Consider the following 27,305-nt stretch of genomic DNA (forward strand, 5'->3'; position numbering starts at 1 on the left):
CCAGTCAGGTCTGATTCTTCGCTAGGAGTTCCACTGTCAAACAGCTCTTACCATCAGAAAGTTAATCCTGATGTTGAAATGGAATCTCCTTTCTTGTAACTTGAGTTCAAGTACTACCTTCCAGAGCAGGAAAAACAAGCTTGTTCCGTCTTCCTCGTGACAGCCCTTGAGATATTTGAAGATGGCTATCATATCTCCTCTCAGTCTCCTCTTGTTGTTGTTTGCTGTTTAGTCGTTTAGTCGTGTCCGACTCTTCGTGACCCCATGGACCAGAGCACGCCAGGCACTCCTGTCTTCCACTGCCTCCCGCAGTTTGGTCAGACTCATGTTTGTAGCTTCGAGAACACTGTCCAACCATCTCGTCCTCTGTCGTCCCCTTCTCCTTGTGCCCTCCATCTTTCCCAACATCAGGGTCTTTTCCAGGGAGTCTTCTCTTCTCATGAGGTGGCCAAAGTCTTGGAGCCTCAGCTTCAGGATCTGTCCTTCCAGTGAGCACTCAGGGCTGATTTCCTTCAGAATGGAGAGGTTTGATCTTCTTGCAGTCCATGTGAGTCTCTTCTTATCCAGGCTAAACATACCCAACTCCTTCAACCATTCCTCATACGGCTTGGTTTCCAGCCCCTTGGTCACCCTCCTCTGCACACCTCTGCAATTGTGGTACCCAGAATTGGACAAAGTATTCCAGGTGTGGTCTGACCAAGGCAGAATAGAGTGGGACTATTATTACTTCCCTTGATCTGGACGCTAGACTTCTGTTGATGCAGCCTAGAATAGCATTTCCTTTTATTTGCTGCTGCATCACACTACTGACTCACGCTGAGCTTGTGATCAAGGGCCAGGAGAACTGGCCAGGGGATCTATTCACCAAGAGGGTATGAAAGCAACTTTGGGCCTGTGGAGGAATATCAACCCCAACTGCAGAGCTTAAGCGTTTCAGCTGGACCTGGCGGGCAGCGCCAGTGTAAGAATGGGCTCCCATTCTAAGTCCTTTTCCTGAATAGCTGCCAAGGAAAGGGTTGAAGAGGCTGGTGGGCGGGGGGGGGGGGAGCACGACATCAAAGCCATCTGCTACAGCAATGGAAAAGGCAAGCATATTGTTAGCAAAAAGGACTGAATGTGGAGCAGCAGATCTGATGCCATTATATAAATTTATGACACAGCCCACACGCGGATGCCACGAGCAGTTCTGCTTGCAAAAGGCTCTCGAAAAAGGATGTTGCTTCGCAGCCCTGGAAGAGGTTCCGGAAAGGGCAGAGGAAAGGAAAGAGAGCTTTTGGTACACATTTCCTAATAGGGAACGACAAAAAGGCATTTGCATTTGGAGGGGGGGGGGAGTGTAAAGAAAAGAGAAGTGCGGGGTCACACTCTGTGAATGAGGGCAGAATGCGGCTCAAAGGAAATCTTCCATTTGCTCCTCAGAGTAGGACGGGAAAGCGAATCAGGACAGTCAAAGGGAGGGCCATTGCTCACATCACATTTTGCTGAGAAAGTATAGCATTAAGAAGTACAGTGGTTAGAGTGTCAGGCTAGGACCTTGGGAGGCCAAGGTTTGAATTCCCACGCGGCAAAGAAGTTCACTAGGTGACCTTCGACCGCTCACTGTCTTTCCGCCTAACCTACCTCACAGGATTGTTTGTTGTGGGGTTGTTAAATGAGGAGGGTGGAGGAATATACCATGTACAGTGGTACCTCGGATTAAGTACTTAATTCGTCCTAGAGGTCCGTACTTAACCTGAAACTGTTCTTAACCTGAAGCACCACTTTAGCTAATGGGGCCTCCCGCTGCCGCCGTGCCGCCAGAGCACGATTTCTGTTCTCAACCTGAAGCAAAGTTCTTAACCCGAAGTAATATTTCTGGGTTAGCAGAGTCTGTAACCTGAAGTGTCTATAACCTGAAGCATATGTAACCTGAGGTACCACTGTATGCTGCCTGGAGCTCCTTGGCAGAAAAAGTGGGATATAAAATGCAAGAAATAAATAAGTGCCTGCAGAATAGCTGCCATTCAGCATGGACTAGCCTTCTTCTCCAGCTGCTTTGGGCTACAATGGCTGGATTTGCTGGGGCTGATGGGAGTTGTGGTGCAAAGGACCACATGAAGGTTAGGGAAGGCTGTGGTGAGGCTCATGGCATGTAACCTGCAGCAAACCCTCCCCCCCAGATGCTGGGGACACCACATCCTCCCCCCAGCCCAATGGTCTAGTTCAACAACACCTGAAGGTCAACTAGTAGAAAGCAATGCTCAACTAGATTAGGGCTGCCATATGTCCAGATATGTCTTGGAATCACTCAGAAAAATGGCGTCCGGGCGGATTTTTGCTGAATCGGCAAAATGTCCGGGGAAACCCGGACGTACGGCAAGAAGTAGGGCTATTTTTTTTTTCTGGAAAAAGAAAACAGATAAAATCAAATGAAAAGATGTCCCCCCCTCCCCGAAAAGCTCAACAACAATGTCCGGATTTTGGAAATATGGCAACCCTAACTACATGGACTCGGTCTAACGTGGATTCCTCTGTTTCTACAAGGACACTTATCGATTCAACTAAGCTTTAGTTTGTAGACATCAAGGCTGCAAAATGTTGTGATGCTTGCTATGGGGGCAGCTTTTTAAATGACTCGATAAATCTGTGGAGGGGGAGTAGATCACTGTTCTGTGCAATCTGTCTTTGCATGCAATATACCCTGTACTGTACTTGCCTGGGGTCACAGGGGGTCGAAGACCCTCTCCCAGGGCTTTTCCTTTTTCAGCTGGAGCTCACTGGAGCTCAGCTCTGGCACATCTCTGTTGGGCACCATTGCCATTCTAAGAGAGCCAGGGTGAAGTTCATGGTGAGGTCCCTGCTCTTTTCATTTCCTGCATGTGAACTTTCTGGCGGCATCTGCCTCGATCCAGGATGCAGGACTAGGTAGACAAGGGTAGGCAAACTAAGGACCAGGGGCCGGATCTGGCCCAATCGCCTTCTAAATCTGGCCCGCGGATGTTTTTACATGAGTAGAATGTGTGCTTTTATTTAAAATCCATCTCTGGGTTATTTGTGGGGCATAAGAATTCATTCATTTCTTCCCCCAAAATATAGTCTGGCCCCCCACAAGGTCTGAGGGACAGTGGACCGGCCCCCTGCTGAAAAGGTTTGCTGACACCTGAGGTAGACCTGTATCTCATGGGTAGGCAAACTAAGGCCCGGGAGCCAGATCCGGCCCAATCGCTTTCTAAATCCGGCCCACGGACAGCGTGTTTTTACATGAGTAGAATGTGTCTTTTTATTTAAAATGCATTTCTGGGTTATTTGTGGGACATTGGAATTCGTTCATCCCCCCAAAAAATATAGTCCAGCCCCCCACAAGGTCTGAGGGAAAGTGGACAGGCCCCTTGCTGAAAAAGTTTGCTGACCCCTGAGGTAGACCCTGTATCTCAACCAGTAGGGTTCTTCTTATGTTCTTAGAACAGCAGGTAGGGAACCATTTCGAGTCATCTGACCAGATGTTCAGCTCCTTTCCTTAGGCTTTGCTTCTTTCTCCTGCACTCCCTTCACCCCCCTGAAGTTGGCTCAGGGCAGAGGAAGAATCTGGGAGAAAGACCCACACTTCCCAAATCAATATGTGAAGTTCACCCTTCTCTGAATTTTGCGGTGCAGTTATCCAACCAAAGGATGTGTGCAAAAATACACGTGTTAGTCAAAAGCAGTGCTTTTTTTCTTTAAAAAAATGTTTAGGGATACTCTCATTTTGACTCAAGAAAACCACCATTTTAGAGTTCAAATCTGGAAAAATAAATACAGTAAATGGACAAAAGTACAAAAATTCACAAAATGTTTAGGGGCATGCGTACCCCTGCGTCCCCCCAGGAAAAAAAGCACTGGTCAAAAGTGTATCCAAAGTGCATTTTCAGTTGAGAGAAATAGACAAGAAAATGCACGCATTTTCGTGAAAGTTTTTCTTGTATAAAAACATTGCAAACGGATGCAGAAATTGAGCACATTGAACTTAACAGATGAGGAACTGAAATTTGACCCAGGAGAAAAACGGTTAGCAAAGTTTGCTTACAAAAGCAAACGGAGCTACGTTTTCTAAGAAGATTCAGAGCTCTCCTCTCTTGCTTTTTTATACAGTGGTACCTCGGGTTAAGTACTTAATTCGTACCGGAGGTCCGTTCTTAACCTGAAACTGTTCTTAACCTGAAGCCCCACTTTAGCTAACAGGGCCTCCCGCTGCCGCCACGACCCCACAGTGCGATTTCTGTTCTCATCTTGAAGCAAAGTTCTTAACCCGAGGTACTATTTCTGGGTTAGCGAAGTCTGTAACCTGAAGCGTCTGTAACCTGAAGCGTCTGTAACCCAAGGTACCACTGTATGTGCATAGGAAGAACTGGGTTTAGGATTCTGCTGCTATCGTCTAGTCTGGACAGCTGACCACACCAGTCTAAGAGATTGAGTCAGATTATCTCACCTCTCCTAGCTACGCAAGGATTGCACACAGCCGTGGGCTAAGATTGACTTTTGCCTGCCAGTTATCCTTAGATACGAGTCTCCTATCGGCACATTCTTCCTCTCCTCAATTTTGGCATAAGAAAGGGCTTCAGGGAGAATGCTATCTTTGAGAAAAAATCTGAAGCAATTTCAAAACCCCAAACCAGAAGATTTTTTGACCTTGATCACTGGTCTTGACATTTGAAAGGTTGGAAAACATAAAACGTATTTTGATTGGGGCCAGTCGCACCTGGGCAATTGCAATTACAAGTTTTGAGAACTTTCCTTGACACTCTAATTGGGCATGTTTGGTCTGCAAATGTCAGCAGCTGTTTCTACTCCCTTCCACAGGACTGTGAAAGGCTGAGGATCAAGCACTGCTCTATCTCCTGTTTCTGAACTCAGTCAGACTGTATGGGGGCTTTGCACATACATGCACATCTCTTGCCCTGAGTGTGGCACTTATGTAGAATTTTGTAATTCCTTGCAAGCAGAAAGCTAGCAGGTCAAGGAGAAGGTGAGGTTATAACTCTCTTCTGTAAAATGCTAGTCTTCTATTTGCACGTGAGCACACACAGACACACAAAAGCATCTGAAGGCAGGATATACCAGCCCAAATAAGAACTAGACTATAGGCATCCAACTCATAACCTAAGCTGAAAGGATCGGGTTGCCGATGGAAGAGGCCTCTTGCAAACTGTTATGGAAATGTGGCATACGGACAGGAAAAATGAGAAACTGACACCCTCGCCCATTCCCAGATCAGGAGGATGGAAGAGAAATTTGGTGCAGTTCACGTTTAAAGGTGAACGTAACAATTCAAAAGAAAATGCAAACCGAAACACAACCATCCTTTGAAATCCGCACAAATTTCACAATACAGTTCTCTAGCTCAGTGTTTCCCAACCTTGGGCCTCCAGCTGTTTTTGGACTACAACTCCCATCATCCCTAGCTAGCAAGACCAGTGGTCAGGGATGATGGGAATTGTAGTTCAAAAACAGCTGGAGGCCCAAGGTTGGGAAACACTGCTCTAGCTAAGTAACGTGTACAAGAAAGAATATGCAGAAATCCCTCATCTTACATGGGTCCAAGAGTCACACACAAACATGAAAGTCATGCAGAGTTAGAGTTGCCATATGGGATTTCAAAGGCGGAACTGACGTCTAGGGGGAATTTCTGAAAGGCGTTGCTTTGCCATGAAGGCAATAATAATGTTTGGCTTTTTTTGGCGTTTTTGTAAAAGCTCAACAATTCTGGGGGTTTCAAAAAAAATAATAATAATAAAAAAATTGGGGTGTCCTGGTTATTACTTTTTGAAATATGTCAACCCCAGTATAGTCAAACCTTTAGAGCCACCCCATAGCTCGTGGGGTGATTGGTTGTGGGAAAGTATCCCCAGCAACCCCAGAGCCTGTGCTGTGCCAGGGGTGAAGAACCTCTGGCCAAATCAGGGTCACCAGGCCATTTTGGCCCAGTCCCGTCCACCTGCCCTATGCCTGATGTCATATATGGGGCAAGTAAAGTCACAGCTGGGCCCCAGAGGGAGTTGCAGACCTTGCATATCAGTTGATAAGCGGAGCCTGCAAAGGTGCTTTGAAGCCCTGACTCTTTGGTGATTGCCAGGGCTTCAAAGGACAGTGCAGGGGTCTCTGCAATCACCAGTAATAAGGTGGTCCGATCCATTTCACCGTTCCTCCTCTGTGCCCACCTAGTTCTGAATGGCTCTTTCCGCATGCTCAGAACCACTAGCTGCTCTGTGCAATTAAACACTGACCTCCCATGATGTGCATTTGAATAAAACATATTGGGTCGGTCAATCCCTTTTTCTTTTTCTTTTTCTTTTTAGAAAAGCCTTCAAAATTTAAAGACGTTTCTATTCTTATTTCTGACTCACAGCTCTTGAACGACGAGCAATGCCCCGTACGGCTGAAAGGAACGACTCTCCTTTGTCTCCGCATTCTGACCCAAAGCCAGCAACCCTCCCTCCGAAACCGCATCATATTTCCAATGGGAAAGCAGATCAAAGGCTAAAAACGGTAATGCAAAGGAGGCACTTTCCAAAACATCCCGTCCGGTCTTGTTATCGAAGTGGGCTGGCGCTGTGCCTGCTCTGCTTGCCAGCCACCCTCTTAAGCCATATGATAATTCTCTCGGAAAAAGACCCCGCGAGCAGAAATACCAAAGAGCTCGGGGAACCTGGCTAAGGCAGATTGTCCCAGAGCAGTGGAGCAGAACCACAGGCCCGGGTCCAAATGCAGCTCTCCAGGCCTATTTGCATGGACAGGCAGAGTCCCCCAAACCCTGGGTGGCCCCCGTGTGGAATAACGACTCAAGACAATGTCCCATGGGATTAAAATTGGCCACAACTTTACAGTGGTACCTCTGGTTGCGAACGGGATCCGTTCCGGAGGCCCATTTACAACGTGAAAAGAGCACAACCCGTGTCTGCGCATGCACGGGTCACGATTCGGCGCTTCTGCGCATGTGCGTGATGTCATTTTGCACGTCTGCGCATGCAGTGAAACCCGGAGGTAACCCTTTCTGGTACTTCCGGGTTGCCTTGGGTCGCAACCTGAAAAGGCGTAACCTGAAGCAAATGTAACATGAGGTATGACTGTTTCAGATGTGGGTGGACCTTGGCTCAGGCAATAGGCATTTATCCCTCCCAGTCCCCCACCGGGGATCTGGGGAACATCAGGGTTATCCACTGTGTGTGTGGGGAACAGACTGGCTCTGGAGAACATATGTTCAAGCAGAGAGAGCCCACACCCATTACGCCGCCGTCGCAGGGGAGAGAAATGACAACCTCTAGGCATACGGCTAACGCCTCCCCTCAAACAACCCCTTTAACGGGGAACCCTGGTATCGCCGTCGCAAAGAGAAGTGGGGCGTGGGTAACCGCTACACACCCACCCTCATTTAGAGAAGATAGATTAAAGGATTCCGCCCAAGGCCTGATACTGCCAAAGTTGTGACGTTTTGCTACTGGAAAGGCAAACCTGCCAATTCCTTTCCGGCCCTTTAACAGAGATCTTGATGTAGCAGCGCCCGCATACCTGTGGAGAAGAGGTTAACTTGCAAAAGAAGTGCTAACTGAGGGGGGGGGGGGAGAAGCTCTGGAGCCAACTGACGATTCCCAGGTAAGATCCTCCCCCTATTGTGTGGGCAGGATGATCCCTCCCCCTACCTGGCCTGATCACCTTGGCGACCCCTCCCCAGGCGGGATTGGGCAACTGGCTGAGGTAGGCGGAGACCTCCAGGTATCCCACCTGTGGAAGGCCAAGCCAAGCCTGTGTTAATAGTGCCGCACAGGGAACACCCCCCATTTAATGTGGGGAGTGGTCATTATCAACACCCCTCTCCCAGAGCCTCCCTAGGCCACCCTCTGCCCGCCCCCGCCCTGCTCTGTGATATCCCTGGGTGCTTTTGCCTGTCTGGAATATGTCCCCAAACTGCAATAATGCCTCTTGCTTGCTTGAAGATTGGGGGAAATTGTGGAAAATAGATTTAAAATTTGCAGACTGTTCTCTTTTGAAAGAAAACTACATGAAAATGATGTACAGATGGTATATAACACCAGTACAGATAGCAAGAATGTATAAAACCGGGTCAAACATATGCTGGAAATGTAAAGAAAAGGAAGGGACCTTTTACCATATGTGGTGGGAATGCAGAGAAATTAAAAAGTTATGGGAAATGCTATATAATGAATTGAAGAAAATGTTTAAAATGACATTTGTAAAAACACCAGAATCATTTTTGTTAGGGATTGTAGGACAAGACCTGCCAAGGAAAATAAAGAATTTATTTATGTATGCTACAACAGCGGCAAGAGTCTTGATAGCACAAGGATGGCAGAATGAGGAAACCCCGACAAAAGAACAGTGGCAAGAGAAATGGATGGACTATGCGGAATTGGCGAAACTGACATACAAATTGCGAGAGGAGAAGAACTGTGACTTCAAAAAAGAATGGGAACTTTTTACAAATTATTTAAAAAGATAACAAAATGAACTGGACTCCTTGGCAGGTTTCGAATAAACATACACACATTTATTAAGAGTTAATATAGTAGATAGATAATAAAATGATGTATACAATTTTACAGTATGCAGAGAACAACATGAGTTGAGAAATCAGAGAGAGGACCTGAGGGAAGTCTTGGGAGGGGAAGGGAGGGTTCGTCAGGGAGGGGGGAGGGAAAAAGGGGGGGAAATAATGAAGATGAACATGAGCCAACAGTGTGATGCAGCAGCTAAAAAAGCCAATGCAATTCTGGGCTGCATCAATAGGAGTATAGCATCTAGATCAAGGGAAGTAATAGTGCCACTGTATTCTGCTCTGGTCAGACCTCACCTGGAGTACTGTGTCCAGTTCTGGGCACCACAGTTCAAGAAGGACACTGACAAACTGGAACGTGTCCAGAGGAGGGCAACCAAAATGGTCAAAGGCCTGGAAACGATGCCTTATGAGGAACGGCTAAGGGAGCTGGGCATGTTTAGCCTGGAGAAGAGGAGGTTAAGGGGTGATATGATAGCCATGTTCAAATATATAAAAGGATGTCATACAGAGGAGGGAGAAAGGTTGTTTTCTGCTGCTCCAGAGAAGCGGACACGGAGCAATGGATCCAAACTACAAGAAAGAAGATTCCACCTAAACATTAGGAAGAACTTCCTGACAGTAAGAGCTGTTCGACAGTGGAATTTGCTGCCAAGGAGTGTGGTGGAGTCTCCTTCTTTGGAGGTCTTTAAGCAGAGGCTTGGCAACCATATGTCAGGAGTGCTCTGATGGTGTTTCCTGCTTGGCCGGGGGTTGGACTCGATGGCCCTTGTGGTTTATTCCAACTCTATGATTCTATGATTCTATGATTTGATTTGATAATTTGTTATGTGGAAATTGTTAATAAAATTTATATATATATATATAAATAAGAAAGACAGAGGAATATGTGACTGTCACCTGTGTATATGTATTATTTTAAAACTTGGTTTATTAATTTTATATTCGGCCCTTCACCTGAGGATCTCTCTCTCTCCTGTTGTACCTTGGACCTTGAATGCCTTGGCTCCCAAACAAATCGGCTCCTGAACAATCGAAACCCGGAAGTGAGTGCTCCGGTTTTCAAACGATTTTCGGAAGCCGACCGTCTAGCGCGGCTTCCATGGCTTCTGACTGGCTGTTTGTTTTCTGAACGTTTTAGAAGTTGAATGGACTTCTGGAACGGATTCCATTCGACTACCAAGGTATGACTGTATATATATTTGTAACAAGGCGCACACACAATGTGAGGCTGTCATCACGCAGCCCCCCATTGGAGGGTTTGTAGGGCATCCTCGCAAAACTGGACTTGCATGAAATCAGGGCAGGGGAGCAAAAGAGAAGGCAGGTCGCACAACAGCAGAGGAAAACGGCGGGATTCCTACACCGTGCACCAAGGAGCATGCAATGTTTTTGCCATTTTACAGATGGGGAAAACTGAGGTCCAGTGAAGAGAACCAACTTCTCCGCAGTTGGAGAAAAGGAAGATGGGGGTCATTAACCATCTTGGCTTCCCAAGTCCCATTCCCAGCACCCTCTGGCTCCCTGGATTTCCTCATCTTAATAATCAGAATGCTCTCATTATTCCAAGAGTCCACTTGTCTCTGTTGCAAAGCTGAGAATTCTTGAAGGGCACGCAAGACAGAAGAAATGCCTTTTTCTATTTTGCTACCTGCCAGCGGGATATTGTGTGCGCAGGCATGTGGGTGTTACTGTTGGAGGCTACAGCTCTCTGGCTTTCGACCAAACGTATTAGTGAAAGACGGCATCAACAGAGAGAGCTATCCATAAGGATTAGCATTAAAGAGCCGTTTCCTCCAGTCGAGTCATGGCTGCCCTTTGCTGTGCCAATAAATTACCCGGCATTATGAAATGCGGCTTTCTCTGTTTCGCAGTGGCAGCCTTTGGATTGGTAGAACTGCGATCTGGGGAACAGGGGGCAAAGGACAGGAACCTTCTAGGGGGGTTGCCAGCTGCTGGGGGTGGCTGGAGAGTGCCGGATTACCCCCAAATTTAAATCGGCACTCAGCCGCAAAGCTTAAAGCATGTTCATGAGGCGGTCATCACCTTTCGCGACCTGACCTTCCTCGCAGGACTGTGGTGAAGGTTAGGAAAGATGGAATAAAATTGTAACAAGTGGGAAGTGTGGCAAATGATTATTGTGTATCTCCCTCTTTCCCAAGTTTTGGCTGAGCATGTGGATGAGGGGGTGTCCATGGCCCGCCCTCATTCTTCCCTACCCGTGGAAGCACCATAGAATCATTGGAAGGGCCGGCCCTACCATTAGACAGAACAAGATGCTTGCCTCAGGCGGGAAACGGTAGGGAGGAACTGGAGAGCCAGAGCTTTGCATGCACTGCATGGCCTCTAAGCAAGTGTCTTGCTGTCAGGTGTGGTGGAAAACCAGGATTGTCACCAGGATTGTCCTGTCACCTGCACTGGAAAGCAGGAAGCTGCCTTAGTACAAGTCAGAGCCTTGTTCCTTCTAGCTCAGAATAGTCTGCACTGACTGGCAGAGGCTCTCCAGGGTTTTAGAGCAGGGTCACTTCTGGCTGTACCTGGAGATGCCAGGAACCGAAACTGGGATCTACTACATGCAAAGCAGATCCTCTGCCGCTCAACTTGGCTGCTAGTCTGGTCAGCTGGTGTGCATGGAATGGGGAAGGAATGAGCATCATTTTCAGCTCAGTCCGTAACATATCTTTCTTTCTTTTTGTATATTTTTTATTAAGTTTTTCTATTTTACATTTTAGAATATTTATTTAAACAACCTAAAAATATCAGTGACTTCCCTTCTTCTCTTTCCATGGTTCAGTTTGTGTGCCATAAATCCCTGCATATTTTACATAAACTAAATCATTCAGTATTCCATTTTTACATCCATCAAAACTTATTAACACTGTTGAATTTATCTTAAAGCTGCCAACGTTTTCAAACGTACACAATTTTCACCCATATACTCAATAAACATTTCCCAGTCTTCTTTAAACGTATACTATCCTTTTCCTCTTATTCTATAAATTAGATCCGCAAGCTGCACATATTCCATCAGTTTAAGTTGCCATTCTTCTTTGGTTGGGACCTCGCTCATTTTCCATTCTGGGGCTAACAAAACAAGAGCCACAGTAGTGGCATATATAAACAGCCTTTTTTGACACCTGGGGATTTCCATCTGAATGATCCCCAGGCCCATAACATGTCTTGGGCTGGTCCTGGTTTGTATGACACTCTTTTAATCATTTAGATTTGTTGCATGCTGCGTGTGGTGGGCTTTGTAGGAAAGTTGCATAAAAATATTAGGCGCACGGACACCATAATCAAGAATTCAAGCACAGAAGACGATCCCGGCTGCTAGTGCAGGCCAAAGGGGCCCCAACCTATCCAATATCCTAGTGCCACAGTTGTGGGATATTTAAAGCGCAGCCAAATTCATGTATTGCTAGGTAGACACATGACAGGAACTGAAACTCACAGCGTTTCTGTGAGAGACATTCCCGCTGTGCCCTGACAGAGGGAGGGTGTAGGTCCAGTGCTGGATTTAGGTATAAGCTAAACAAGCTATAGCTTAGGGCCCCACTCTCTTGGGGCCCCCCAAAAAATTTAAAGGAAAAAAAATCTTGATGTACATTTCTGAAATATAAGATAAAAAATAAATAAAATAAAACCTACCTACAGCAACAGTGTTCTGTGTTGTGTAGGCTCCTGTGATGTAAGTAATGGACCATGCCTGCTAGCCTGCTCCCTAAAATATCACTGGTTTGCTCATTTCTATATACAGGATGCCTACATTCTGCGTGTGCAAATGGCTTTAGGTACCTATTAGGTCCATAAATTACCATATAGCATATATTCAACACAAAAAACAGTGGCAATTTGTTGTTGACAAAGGACAGCGCTGGACATATAAAGGGCCCCATTACCTTCAGTAGCTTAGGGCCTCATCAAACCTAAATCCGGCCCTGTTAGGTCCAACCTACTTGGGAACACCCTCTTCCTCTTCTGCAAGCAACATGAGAACATCTACATCTCTGAGCTCAGACACCATTTCTAACTAGACTTAAGTACAGTATGTCTTTGCAACCAAATTACCATTTTAAGGCTGCCTGAACAAATCTGCTGTATCTGTTTCTTTTCAGCAAGTATTCTGAGTAAATGTTTTCCCCCTCCCTTTTACAAGTCTGTTTGCGTGGTTGTTATTTTAAGGGGGAGAAAAAGGGGGAAATACCAAGAAAATATTGCGACGCGGGTGGCGCTGTGGGTTAAACCACAGAGCCTAGTACTTGCCGATCAGAAGGTCAGCGGTTCGAATCCCTGCGACGGGGTGAACTCCCATTGCTCGGTCCCTGCTCCTGCCAACCTAGCAGTTCAAAAGCACATCAAAGTGCAAGTAAATAAATAGGTACCATTCTGGTGGGAAGGTAAACGGCATTTCCATGCGCTGCTCTGGTTCGCCAGAAACGACTTAGTCATGCTGGCCACATGACCCGGAAGCTGTACGCCAGCTCCCTCGGCCAATAAAGCGAGATGAGCGCCGCAACTCCAGAATCGGCCGCGACTGGACCTAATGGTCAGGGGTCCCTTTACCTTTACCAAGAAAATCCAGTCTGCCTTAGAGCATCCTCAATGACTTAAACCAAAAGGCTAAAGATCTCTAATCAGGTACCCTCCAGATGTTTTTGACTGCAATGAGGCTGTGCTGGCTCAGACCAGAGGGCACCGGTTTGGGGAAGGATGGCCTAAAACACTTTCCATGCTTAGGAAAAGGCGTGTATAAATAAGCCTGCCTTATTATATGTGCCTTAAGCAACTTCCTTCCGTTCCAAAGCTTTCCAACCAACTTTTGCTATTTCTCGGCTCGCCGGGGTATAATCAGGAATTAATATACCATGCAATAGTCCCCAAATTTAATTTAATTACTCCCTTCCAGAGTGGATGGCTCAGTGTTAAAACATTTTAAAGGGGGACATTCCGTTTCCAAAGCGCAGGACAACAAATGGCTTTGATGACAAGCTATATTTCTTTGGGCACAATACCTCCATCAAATAAAAGTCCCCTTTCAGCTGGCAGGCTGTAAATTCAGGCTGCTTAGCCCTTCTGAGTCCATCTATTTCTGCAACAATGCTGGGCTTTAAGAGAGAGAATATATATATCCACTCCGGGGAACAGCTTCACAATTAAAACTCTACAGGCACCATTACTTGAGTGGCTCAGAAGCCTTCCTGTTTATCAACCTGGCCCCCTTTCTTTTCATTCCTGAAGGTGGTGGGAATAAATTAGTGTGTTGGATAATTCTATTTGTTCCAGCAGAGTCAATTAAAAACACACACAAAGGGAATACTGGACAGGTAAACAATGGCGGAATCAGAAGCTGGATTGCACCAGCTGCACCTCCCCACTTAAAAGAACATTAACCCACCTTGTGTTGGGTCAGCGCATCAGGGATGGCTCAGTTGGTAGAGCTGGAGACTCTTAATCCCAGGGTTGTGGGTTCGAGCCCCACATTGGGCAAAAAGATTCCTAGGACTAGATGACCCTCGTGGTCCCTTCCAGCTCTACGATTCTATTAGTCTATGCGATATTGCGGATAATTACAATGAAAACAGCACAGCACCAGCCCTTTCATTAAAAGCAGTCAGTTCCCCAAAGCCTATTGCAAGAAGGAGGTCTTCAGCTACCGGCAGAACGACAAATAAATTCTGTTTATTTTCAAAATTGCCATGATGCTTTTGTTGTTTTAAGTGCAGCCAGTCTTTGCTCCCTGACTCATGGGGTGACGTCATCGGAGCACAAGAAGACAGCTGCTGGATCAGGCCCATCTAGTCCAGCATCCTGTTCTCACAGTGGCCAACCAGATATGGGAAGTCTGCAAACAGGACCTGACTGCAACAGAAACTCTGCTGCTCCCTGTAGTTTCCAGCCACTGGTGCTCAGGAGCATGCTACCTCAACTTCAACATCAACTTCATTGGACTGGTCATGTTGTGCGGATGCCTGATTATCTATTCCAAACTTAAAAATGGAAAGCGTAATGCTGGTGGTCAACAAAAGAGGTTTAAAGACTCTCTCAAGGCAAATCTAAAAAAAATGTAGTGTTAAGTTGTGGGTGAACATATCAGACGACACAGCGGTTCTTCAGACAGCTCTTGTTTATTCACAGTCCAGAACAGAACTGAACTGAAGGGTTCAGCCAACCTGCTTACATAGAGCTCAACTACAAGGCAACAGTAACAACTTTCTGTAACTATCCAATCACTGAACGTCACTTTCAGTTCCTTATTTGCATATGTGGACCTGAGTGAAAACTATCTACAGTATCCCCCTGCTGGCCCAGGGTGAGAACTTCAGTACATAACATGTAGTATAAACACCAACAACTGGGAAACACTGGCATGCGAGCTATCCAATTGGAGAACAGCCTTTACCAAAGGTGTCATGGGCTTTGAAGACACTCGAACTCAGGATGCAAAGGAGAAACGTGCTAAGAGGAAGGCACGCTTGGCAAATCCACACCATGATCAACCTATGTCGCCACTGTGGAAGGACATGTGGATCCAGAATCGGCCTCCACAGTCACTGACGGACTCACTGTTAAGACCATCTTCATGGAAGACAATCTTACTCAGCTACGAGTGATCGCCAAAGAAGAGGAAGAAGCTACTTCCGACAGTGGAGGCAGAACGTATCCATCAGGGTTAATAGCCATTAGCTCCTCTAAGAGCTTGTTGAACCCTCTTTCAAAGCAGTCCCATGCTTTGAAGCTTCTGTGTGTACAGGTGGCTCCCTGCTTCAGAAGACTCATGGAAGACACTTAGTACAGTGATCTGGGGTGGGGAGGAGAACTTTCACCCTTGCCTACAATGCCCTATCAGGCATCTTTTCTTAACATGCATCTAGAACACTCAAAGACAGTGAGATGTCCTGCAACACAGGAAGCTGCATCACAGCAAGTCAGATCACAGGTCCATCTACCTTAGTATTGTCTACACTGGCCAGCAGCAGCTCTCCATGGTGTCTGGCGGCGTTCACTCTCAGCCCTGCTTGGGGATGGTAGAGATTGCCCCAGGGGCTTCTGCATGCAAGGCAGATGTTCTGTCGCTGAGTCATGGCCCTTAACCCCTTCTCTAAGCCATCGACGAGTAATATTAGAAAAGATAAGAAGCATTAATCCTGAACAGTAAGCTGATGGCCTGGCTAGTTCATCGTTGACAGGCAGAGAGAGAGAATGAAAGAAAAAACGTGTTTTTGCTGACATGTTCACTAAATGCTGTTATTGTTGTTATTATTACAGGGGTACCTCAGGTTGTGAACAGGATTCATTCTGGAGGTCCGGCTGCATCTCGAGGAATTTGCAACTGGAGGATAGCTGCTGCGCATGCACACAGTGCCGTTTAGTGCTTCTGCACATGTGCGAGTGGCAAAACCCGAAAAAATACTTCTGGGTTTGCCGCTTTCACAACCCGAAGTTTACGTTACCCTCGGGTAAACCGAGGGTCCACTATATTTAAATTTGTATACAGCCCTAACCCGGAGGTCTCCGGTTGGCTACAGCATAAAATCACAACATAAAAATACAAAATACATGATTAAAACAAAAACAAAAACTACCCAGGAAATGCTGCCTCCCCAAGGGCATTGAATTTCAATCCGCCAAAGACCTGGTTAAAGAGGAATGTTTTTGCCTGGCGCCTAAAGGTGTATAATGAAGGCGCCAACCGAACCTCCCTGGGGAGAGCATTCCACAAACAGGGAGCCACTGCAGAAAAGGCCCTGTATTCATGTCTTCACATGGAAGAGGCACATGAAGAAGACATGGAGCGGGGACCATGTCTGCTGGCCTTAACTTAAACCTCCACAGATGCACCCAGAGATCAGAGCAACCATGCCAATGCCAGATGTTTTATAGGACCAGGAAGAATCTTATTGGGCTGCTTGCATCACCTGATCCTTGCTGAGCTGGTATTTCCTGGCCATCCAGCTATCAGGCTGATGCAGAGACAGAAAAGCCCGAGAGAACCTGGGGCACAAGTGACTGGACGACTTCCAATTCTCTCGCTGTTTGGTTTTCCAGCCAACTGTGGCCTCTTCATTTCCACCAACTCAGATCCTTTAATCCTTATTCCAGATAGGTAAACGCTGAGTCATGTCCGCTCCGCCGGACTGTATAAAAATAGCCTAGTCACTTTTTATCTCTTATTCTATCTGATAAAAATGTCCCCGTTAAATATATCCCAGGGAACGTGAAATGGAGCAATAAAGATTCCGGACAACCTTGCTTCCCCAGCTTCTTTCTTTCTTTTTCAATTAAAAGCTTACAAGTTACCAGATGTTTGGCCTGCTGCACTCGCTCCTGGTCCATCCCCAGATAGGACACTCTGCCCCTTTTGAGAGAAGGGAACGGGCTACCTTATGGCTTCATCAGAGATTTACAAGGGTTTCCAGGAATTTAAGTACGCCCATCTGCATAATTAAGGAGCATCCCATTGACACTGACATCTGCTTAAGATGCGCCTGCCATATAAATGTTGTCATCTGTCTCCTCCATCCACCCGTTGACTCCTCAAATGGAAAAAGAAGCTCCCTTGCATGGAGAAAAACTGTGCAACAGGCAGCGGGTGATGCAATATTATGAGCCATCCTGTGTCATTTTATCTTGTGAACTGCACTGAGACCTGTGGGTATAGGGCAGTACAGTGGTACCTTGGGTTACAGACGCTTCAGGTTACAGACTCCGCTAACCCAGAAATAGTACCTTGGGTTAAGAACTTTGCTTCAGGATGAGAACAGAAATTGGGCACCAGTGGTGCGGTGGCAGCGGGAGGCCCCATTAGCTACAGTGGTGCTTCAGGTTAAGAACAGTTTCAGGTTAAGAACGGACCTCCGGAACGAATTAAGTTCTTAATCTGAGGTACCACTGTATAATCACCACCACCACCACCATCATCGTATAATCATCTTCATCATCATCATCATCATCATCATCAACCCTTTCGCATTCTGGAATCATTCCGTCCAGAATTCTAGCAACTCATTTTGCCACCTTTTCTTTGTAATGTATAGGTCAACTATACATTATACATAGGGACAAATGTGAAGTTCTGCACTTAGGCAGGAAGAACCAGATGCACAAATATAAGATGGGGAACACCTGGCTTACTAGCAGTACATGTGAAAAGGATCTGGGGGTCTTAGTGGACCACAAGCTTAACAAGGGTGATGCAGAAGAAGAAAAAGCTCATGCTGTTCTAGGCTGCATCAACCGAAGTCTAGTGTCCAGATTAAGGGATCAAGGGAAGTACTAGTCCAGCTCTATTCTGCCTTGATCAGACCACACCTGGAATACTGTGTCCAGATCTGGGCGCCACAATTTAAGAAGGATGTAGACAAGCTGGGTTGTGTGCAGAGGAGGGCCTGGAAAACGAGCCTTATGAGGAGTGGTTGAAGGATCTGGGTATGTTTAGCCTGGAAAAGAGGAGAGTGATGTTGGGGATTGAATCAGTGCATTCTGCATTTATGGTACATGCTCCACCATTGAGTCATGGCCCTTCCTCACATTAGGTAGCTGACTGAAGTGGATGGATTCTGAGGACTATGCCAGTTCAGAATGCAGCTGAGTTCCATTTTTGAATGCAGAAAACTCCCTGCATGCAGAAAACTAGAACACCAAGGATAAAGCTTTAGGTGCTAGCTTTTTAGAAGCCAAGTTCTTTAAAAAAAACCACAAATCAGCACCCACCTGCCATTTGATATGGCATGTTCCAAAATCCTATCCCCCCATCATCTGAGTTAAGTATAGATTCACTCTTTCTTTAGCCTTTCCAAATAGCTTATAAGAAGCCGGGCTAAAAATATGCCCCTTTTAGAGGCTAGCAGACTTCTTGGAAGGTTGATAGCAATAAGTGGAATCAGACAGAAGTGTGAGAATGAGATCTGCACAAAGTCCACAAGCATAGGCAACCTGCTCATTATGGGACTAAAATCAGGGTAAATCTAAATGATAATTTTTGCATACAGTATGTCATTTCACAGGAATGCTGAGTGCCCCTTACGGCGGTGCAAAGGCAGAAGTCTTTAACCCCCAAGGCAGGGAGGAAAAGGAGACCACCAACTAATCAGCCATTTCTCCCTTGTTGAACAAACAGCTTTTCCAAATTGCCTCATTAGCCAGGCAAACTTGTCTTGATTAATTGCACAGGTACTTCTTGATGACTGCATCATTACTCTGGGGAGCAGAGAATCTGTGGGGTTGGGAGGGAAGCGGCTCCTGTTACAGATACCCATCAAGGCAAAAAGCAACCTTCACAGGTGGCATTTCAAACTTTCCGCAGAAGGCACCAGAAAAGATTCTGCAAGCTCTCCAAATAGCTCAGCCTAGTTGTTGACGAGGAGGATGTTATGTAGGAGATTTTGCAACCCAGCTCCTTTCCTGGGGATAACACATGCCAAGATGCATAATAATAATAATAATAATAATAAATTTTATTTATACCCCGCTCTCCCCAGCCAAGACCGGGCTCAGGGCGGCTAACACCAGGTACAAAAACAATTGATTAAAATACAACTTAAAAACAAGATTAAAATACAACATTAAAATGCAGCCTCATTTCAGTAGAAACTCAAATCAAAAGCTTTTTGGGGATGAAAACGTCAAATCATCACCAAGGCCAACTATCCAGACTGGTCCTACGTGGGCCAGAAAAAAGCCAGCGAAGTCCCCAAATAGGAGTTCCATCACAGGAGGAGAAAGGGGGGGGAGAGAAGAGGGGAACAGGATCAAGTTGATTCCAAGCCTAAGGCCAGGCAGAACAACTCTGTCTTACAGGCCCTGCGGAAAGAAATCAGATCCTGCAGGGCCCTGGTCTCATGAGACTCATCAGGTGTGTGTGGGGGGGAGCTGCTTACTGTAGCACCTCCGCACGCTGGGATTTATCGGATCATAAAATTGTAGAGTTGGAAGGGACCGCAATGGCCATCTAGGCTGGGTTGGCGCCCAGGAACAACTTGCTGCAGGACAGACCTTGAGCAGGAAACGCCAGAGCACCACAGCTATGCAGCACACAATTAAACTATGGAACTCAATTCTCCAGGAGGCATTGATGACCCCCAACCCAGATGGCTTTTAAAAGAGGATTGGACAAATTCATGGAAGAGAACCCTGGGAAGATGCTGCCAGTCAGTTCAGCTAACACTGGCCAAGATAAATGAACGACCTTCCTTGGTATAAAGTAGATTCCTATGCCTAAAGCACAGCCGTGGGTAGATTTTCCAAACCATGGTTAGATTGGAGGCAATTATCCACTCCTACAAACAATGGGGAGAGGCCATAGCTCTGTGGCGGTGCCTCTGCTTTCCATGTAGAACAGGGGTGTCAAACTCAAATTCATCGGGGGCCGCGCCGCCGCTAGGGGCAGACGTTCTCTGGCTTGTAGGCTGCCACGCATGCGCTGAAGAGGCGGCTTTCTTGTGTCAAAAAAAAAAAAAAAAAAAAGCGAGAATAAAAGGTGAAGGCTGGCAGCTGGTGGCGGCTACATGGGCCACATGACGAGGTCTGGTGGGCCGGATTCGGCCTGCGGGCCTTGTGTTTGACACCCGTGATGTAGAAGGTCACAGGTTTGATCCTGGGCTTCACCATGTAGGGCTAGGAAAGACTCTCCATAAGGAGCCCCTGGTCAGCCTATACCATGGATGGGGAATCAGTGGTCCTCCCAATATTGCTGGACTACAGCTGCCATCATGCTTGGCCATGCTGGCTGGGGTTGATGGGAGTTGGAGTTGAGCAACATGGGAAGGTTCCTCATGCAGGGCGGACTTTGGACTTCTGTTCTGCTCCTTTCACTATGTCATAGCTGTGATCTCCTGCAGTGCCCCCTAGGCTTGGCGCCCAGCGTGGCAGAACCGGCTGCGCTGTCCTAAATCCGTCTCTGCCAAACTGGACACAGGGAGCAGTGGATTGACTTGCTAGACAGTCGTCTCCTCTCTAGTTTAATCCAATCATCCCCTTTTTATAATTTTAAAACCATTGTATATTTTTCTATCATCTGCGGACACGATGAATAATTGCTTCCTCTTTGCTTATCCACGAATCACGAGGGTTAGAATTTAGCATACAAAAAAAGTAAAAAAAAAAATGAAGAGAGTTTCTCCCAGTCTGCTTCTACAGTTCTTACAGGATTCCTTGCAACAGAGAGGTACTGAGCTACAGCCCTTCCCCAGCTAGCTTGCTCTTTTTCTCCGTTTGCACAGAAAAAAAATGCTTTAAAGAACAGCATTTCCTAAGAAACAATAGGATATACACAGAATAGATATGGACTGTGGCTATTGTCATGTGTACCCCGGTTCCTAAACCAGCAGTGGCAGCATACTGGATACACAGCAAACAGGAGTGTGCACACAGCTTTAGTTTGCAAGTTCCTTTTGAAACTGATATGAAAAGGTGTTGTATATGTTTGGAAGCAAAGAGATAAATAAAAGCATTCTAGGGTAGACTGCTTCTAAGCATGGAAGCTCCCTATTAGCATCATAGCAAACAGTCAGTGGGATGGAATAAGGTAATGATCCTGCCAGACTCCTAAATTTATTTTTGGATCTGCAATCATTGACTTTCTGATGGCGGAGAGGAGAGGAACATTTTTAGCATGTCATACTGTGTGATTGCAGAAAATATTGGAATAGGCATGTCTCTTTTCTGAAGGGGAGATTTGTTTGTGTTTGAGTCAGACTCCACCTTTGCCTCACATTCACTTCGTGGCCTTGGGAAAGTCCCTTGTCTCTCTCTCTGGTCCAGTCCTCTATCTAGGCTGCCTTCAGAATGCCATAATTCTATGAGCAAAATAATTCTCAAAAACATACCAGGAAATTTTGGTAGATTGGATTGAAGTGCTCTGTTGCCCTGGCTCAAGAAATCCACTTTGAAAACAAAACAAAACAAAAGCAGACTTTTCTTTTTTTGCAGTGAGGAAAGAGACAAGGAAAAGTGTGAGCTAAACAAATGATTAATAGAAACCACCACTTTGAAAGCAAAGTGGGATGAATACAGAATGGACACTCGTCATATAACCTCCCCACTAACATATCAGAACCAATGTGCAATAAAGACTAGAGAGAGTCTCATCTCTGAATGAAGGATGATGGCTCAGTAAGAAGGTTGCTTGGAGGAGTTCTGAGTCCAAACCCAGGCAAATGCCACTGGGAAACATATTAGTAAAGGCTAATGTTTCACTGTTGTTTTCCACTGTTGACTTTGAGCAGAGAGATTCCATTTAGCTACCAATGGGCTCCCATGGGTGGGGCAGGGGTGCAATAGGTAGGCTTTGCCTGGCAGGGTCTGTGGCTCTCCATCACACTTTGGGGAGGCATCTTCCTGATGGTGGAAACCAACTGTTTTAGCTTTGTAGCATGGGTGAGACTAACAAATCAACAGCCTGTCTGTATCAGGTGACTTTGGAAAGACTGCCCTGAGTCAGAACGAAGAGGGAAAGTCTCATTGCCATATTTCACAGGGGAGGCAGTGATATCGGTCAAGGGTACCAGGAATCTGGTTGCAATCTGAGCGATGCCTGCCTTTGCAAAGAAGATACTTGGGCACCTCTCTTGGATTTCCATGCAGCTGAATGCCGGGTGTCCCGGCATCCTTTGCATGGCTGCAAAGGATCTTGGGAGACGCACCTTCCGATGTGCAGTGCAGCCGCATGGGACAGCAAACTGCTGGGTATTCTCCACTCCCCATTCCACCACAGTCCTTGGAGTAGTCAACATCAAGGGGCTTGAGCTCCCGTGCAAATTTGATGGGTGCTTCTTTCTTCCAAATGAGCATGAATCACCGGATGCTGAGTGGTGCTTCGAAAAAGAGCACCACCTCCTATATGTAGCATGACCCTGCCAGGCAGATTAGGGGAAGGGTGGTAGTTCGGTGCTTTGCGTGCAGAAGGTTCCTGGTTCAATCCCCAGCATCTCCTGGTGGGAAGCCTTGGAGGGCCACTGCCAGCTAGCTAGGTGGACCAATGGTCTGACACGGGGTAAGGCAGCTGCTTTCTTTTGGAACTGACTGTGGCTCAGTAGCAGAGCCAGATTCAGTCCCTGGCATCTCCAGGTAGGACTGGCAAAGGCTGCCTACCTAGAACCCCAGAGAACCTCTTCTATTTAATATAGACATTGCTGAGCTCAGTGGAATAATGGGTCTGATTCTCCTATGAAGCGCCTAGGATGAGATTGGCAGTGAGTGTTTGGATGCCACTCAAGTCATATGATAAGCATGGTTTAAAATTTGCATTTTCAGTCAATTAGTTGACAAGTACCAGTACTCTGTAGTATGGCTACTTTTTTGCTTGTATGGCTCATTGCAATATGAGAAAATTCCTATATAACTTTGTATGATTATTTATGTCCATGTGGGACATTGTTACTATGGGATATCAACATACTTTTTTTAATATACAAGCATTTGGGTCTTGGTGATGATTGTGTTTTCTCACTTGCAGGTGGACAGAAACGTTTCAAATAAGGAAATTAAATAAAGAATTGTCCTCTTCTCATCTAGCCTCTGAGCAACTATATTCTGTGGGGTCACAACAACAACAGTCCTGCAAGGGAGGCCACTGCTGGCTTAATTGGACAGGTGGAGTGGCAAGCCCAAAATTTAATGATTATAATAAGCTATCCAGAGTATCTAACGGGATTCAAGGTTTACTGGATGGCCCACAATGGCTGATAATTATCCCCACTGCCAGCCTATTTTATTTCTAAGGGAACCTAGAAAAGTAGACTTAACAAGGTTGCAAAGTTCACCCTTGAGGAGCAACTGGAATTTATAATTTATTAATCACATTGCTGGATCACCCTTCCTCTAAAGGAGCTCAGGGCAATGTACAATAAAACATTTTTTTAAAAGTATCATAAATAAGACGTAACAGTAAGCAACGTACTTTAAAATATCTATCTATAAAGTCAGGACCATTGAAACACACCACATATAAAAATATAAAAGTGAAGACAGATGCAATGTAAGAGGAGAAGACAGATGTCATGAAAAAGAGAACTCACATCTCGTGAACATCGCACAAGAGAAGTCAAGGTGCCTCACTTACCGAACGACAGCACGAAAAAGAAAGGCAGCCAGCAGAGGATGAAAACCCCGACAACGATCGCAAGAGTTTTGGCCGCTTTCTTCTCCCTGGAGAACTTCAAGAGGCGCACTGAGAGAGAGCTCCTGAAGGTGTGCCCTTTGCCCTTGGTGCTGGCGGCCAGGGAGTCCTCAAGGACACTGCGGCAGTGGATCCTGAGCACCACTTCCATGGACTTCCCACGCTCTTTCTTGACCCCGGCCTCCAAGCTCTTGGTGGTCCTCCTTGCCACCACGTAGATGTTGAAGTACATCACCAGGATGACCATGAGTGGCAAGTAGAAGGAGAAGAGCGAAGAGAAGATGGCGTAGCCCGGCTCCATCGTGATGCTGCAGGTTTCGTCGTTTTCGGGCGGCTCCTCCTTCCAGCCCAAGAGGGGCCCAATGGAGATGACCATGGAAGAGAGCCAGACCACCACTAGGATGATGACCGCCTTCTTCTCAGTCATAATGGTGGGGTACTTGAGCGAGTATTTGACCCCGATGTACCGATCCACAGAGATGATGCACAGGCTCATGATGGAGGCGGTACAGCAGAGGACGTCTACCGCCGCCCAGATGTCGCAGAAGATGCGGCCAAAGATCCACAGGTCCAGAACTTCCAAGGTGGCCGAGAAGGGCAGGACAGTGGTGCTGAGCAGCAGGTCAGCGATGGCCAAGTTGATGATGAAGTAGTTGGTCACCGTCTGCAACTGACGGTTGCAGGCTACCGAGAGGATGACCAGGATATTGCCCACGATGGCCGAGAGGATGAAGAGGGCGAGGAAGACCCCCACGCCCACCGACTGCAAGGTCAACCTCAGTGCCAAGGAGGTGCTGTTGTCGGGGTCAACATCCCCCCCTGCCCAGGACCCGTTGACCCCCTCGGCTTCTTCTCCCGTGTGGTTCCCATTCAAGCTGGCATTAATCCGGTCAGGGAAAGTCATTCTTTTTCAAAAGGGGCCAGTCTCCATGGGAGATGGGTTGAGCGTGATGGAGGTGCCTAGGAGATGAGCAACAGGCATGGCTCACTCTCTCCCTGGTACCATCACCAGAATCACCTATAAGGATTTTGAACTCCACACTCCCAAGAGAGAGAGAAAAAGTCTCTCTTTTTGCACCCGATGAGTTTCCTCCCACTTATATCTCTCCTCCTCTGCAATCCTTTTTCTTTTTTTTACACCATCGTTTCCTACAAAGGTGGACCTCTATCCACGTCACTGCACGCCACCAGGGATGCTGTTGTGTCCCTACTCTCCTCACTTCTTGCACACACACACGAGCAGCAAAATCATCTTGCAAAGGTGCTGGATCTCAAGGAACCCGCTTTCTCTCTCCCTCCTCCCCCGGCAATGCTGCGCGGGCTACCTCTTTCACCTCCCTCCCTCCCTCCCCCCTCTCACCTCTCTGTCCATCAGGTGTGTTTGTGTGTGTGGCCCCTGAACCGTCCCCTTCGTCCTCAGCCACCTCCTCCACTCAGTAATAAGATAAAAAAGTATTTGACGTTTCTCCTTGTACCTCTCCAACGCACGCGCGCGTTTGCAATAGTCCCTTGCAAAAAGGCTGAGCAGCAACAACCCCTGTACGCTGGGGTGCGGGGGTGGGAATAAAAAATAAAACAGAAAATTGGGACCGGGGATGAGAAGGCAGCAAATCACTCCTTTAAATAACTCCTGTCGGCCCCCCGCTTGTTTCCCCCATCGAGGGTCCTTCATCCAGGAAGATGCGTTGGCTGCGGAGGCTTCGGGAAAAAGGACCGAGCTGGGCGCAAGCGTCGCGTCGTCAGTGTCCAGAGCCGGCTACTTGACATCCTTCCAGCTTGTCGGTCCAGAGGATGCGACGCAGGAGCGCGGAGGGAGAGAAATGGGGAACGGCGGGGAAGACGCCGCCGGTGCCTCTGCAGCTAAATCCGAGCCCCCTCCAATCGGAGCGGGAGAGAAGTGACGGTTGGGGAGCCAGAGGAGGAAAAGTAGGCTGCGTCCGGGCGCGCAAACTTTGCGCTGGGGAGCTTTGCGCGCTCGGCGTCTCCCGGGTTGTCAATCTCTCTCCCTCTCTCTCTGCAGCGAGATCTACGGCGCAGCAGCAGCGAAATCCAGCAAGTCGCCTTCCTCAACTCCTCCTAGAGGGCTTGTGGCATCCTTCTGCCGGCGTAGGGTGGCCGGAGGGGCTGGCTCTGCAAGTTTGGCAGCGAGGGTGGGTGGCCAAGCGCGCGCAGGAGAGGCGGGAGGGAGGCAAAGGAGAGACTCCTCTTAATTTTTAAAAAAGAGGGACGGAGCGCGCGGTGGGATAACGCGCTGGGTCGTGGGGGGTGGGGTGGGTGGGTGGGAGGAGGGAGGCCCTTAAAGATATATATATATATTTATGTACCGAAAATAGCTTCATTGAAGGATTTCCATTTCCTGGGCGAGGCGACCGAGAGACGCTAGAGAGCAGCAAAGGGCTGGTCGACGGCGCTGCCGCTAACGCTAATGCGCTCCTGGTCCATTGCAAAGCTCTCGGTGTTTATTAGAAAAGCCGTTATTCTGGGATGATCACCTCGGCGGGGCTCCCTGCAACCTGTTTGATTTGCTTTACGTGGGAGGAAGCCGGCCGATTTAAGCCTTGCAGCTCCTGTGCTTACAATATATATATATATATATTAAAGGCGTAAGTGCGTGTCCAAAGGCAGATCTTGTCCGTGGGTTCTTCTTGATGCCAAACCCACCGTTGCAGGCTGTTCCCGGGGCATCCAGACGGTCGTGTGAACATGTGCTGGAGAGTCACGAACGGCTGGTTTGCTTGTTTACCTGGGAGTTTCTGATCCTCTCCTTCAACTGACTTCAGCCTGCGATTCAGATTTCAATGTGACAAAGGATTGCAATGTGATGGTGACCACACAGAGGTCTGCGCCCCCCCATCGCCCAAACATTTTCTTTTACCCTGTGCAATGACTCATTGTGATCAATGGATCTTATTTGCATGTAAACATATTTCATTTTATTTATATCTTGCCCTTCCTCCACTTGAAGGACCCCTAGAGTTGGATGGAGTGCTTGGAGACCCAAGTCATCTAGTCCCAAGACAAGACCAATCTGGGTTGGGGAGGCCAGAAGGACCATTTGGCTCAAACTCAAATGGTGCCTAAGACACTTTTCAAATTTTTGGCACTTGTTTTATTTATTTTATTTATATTCCACCTTTCCTCCAAGGAACTGAAGGTGGTAATTGTACGTGGTTCTCTTCCTCCCCATTTTATGCTCACAACAACCTTGTGGAGAGAGAAAGTGGCTGAGGTCACCCAAGTGAGTTCCATGGCTTAAGTGGAGATTTGAACCCAGGTTCCCATCAGTTTGATAAGTTTCTCAACTTGTTTTTCTGTGCATCAGACCAAATGGTGGAACACTCTCTCAGTTTGGAGCTGCAAATTTAAACAAATGAGAGCTGTGCTTTGCTAAAAGGCATTCTTTTTTTTTTTTTTTTGCTAATTGATATAGATTTTGTCATATGCTTAATGTCAGCTGTGACGCTGCACGAAAGCAATATTCCCCCTCAATAATTAGTGCAGTTGCACAGGAAAGGCTAAAAAAGCATATGCTAAATTGTATATGGTGTGTGTGGGGGGAATCAAATCGTGGCACACCAGCTACAAAGATGTTTGCGAACATGACATGAAGGCTGGCAGTATCAACCCCACCATGTGGGAATCTCTTGCAGACAGCCACAGTACCTG

At 47.0% G+C, this 27,305-nt stretch overlaps 1 protein-coding gene across 1 annotated transcript in view; it reads right to left on the reverse strand.

Annotated features, from left to right (window-relative positions):
* Nucleotides 1-25,876, reverse strand: part of ADRA1D (adrenoceptor alpha 1D) — a 66,614-nt gene extending 40,738 nt beyond the window's left edge. The window contains exon 1 of the mRNA XM_028744441.2: nt 23,583-25,876. Coding sequence (XP_028600274.1) covers nt 23,583-24,543 — 961 coding nt within the window. The 5' untranslated portion in view covers nt 24,544-25,876. The remainder of the gene's footprint in view (nt 1-23,582) is intronic.
* Between the last annotated feature and the right edge of the window lie 1,429 nt (nt 25,877-27,305).

The sequence above is a fragment of the Podarcis muralis genome, chromosome 9, assembly GCF_964188315.1.
Source record: "Podarcis muralis chromosome 9, rPodMur119.hap1.1, whole genome shotgun sequence".
Classification (NCBI taxonomy): Eukaryota; Metazoa; Chordata; class Lepidosauria; order Squamata; family Lacertidae; genus Podarcis; species Podarcis muralis.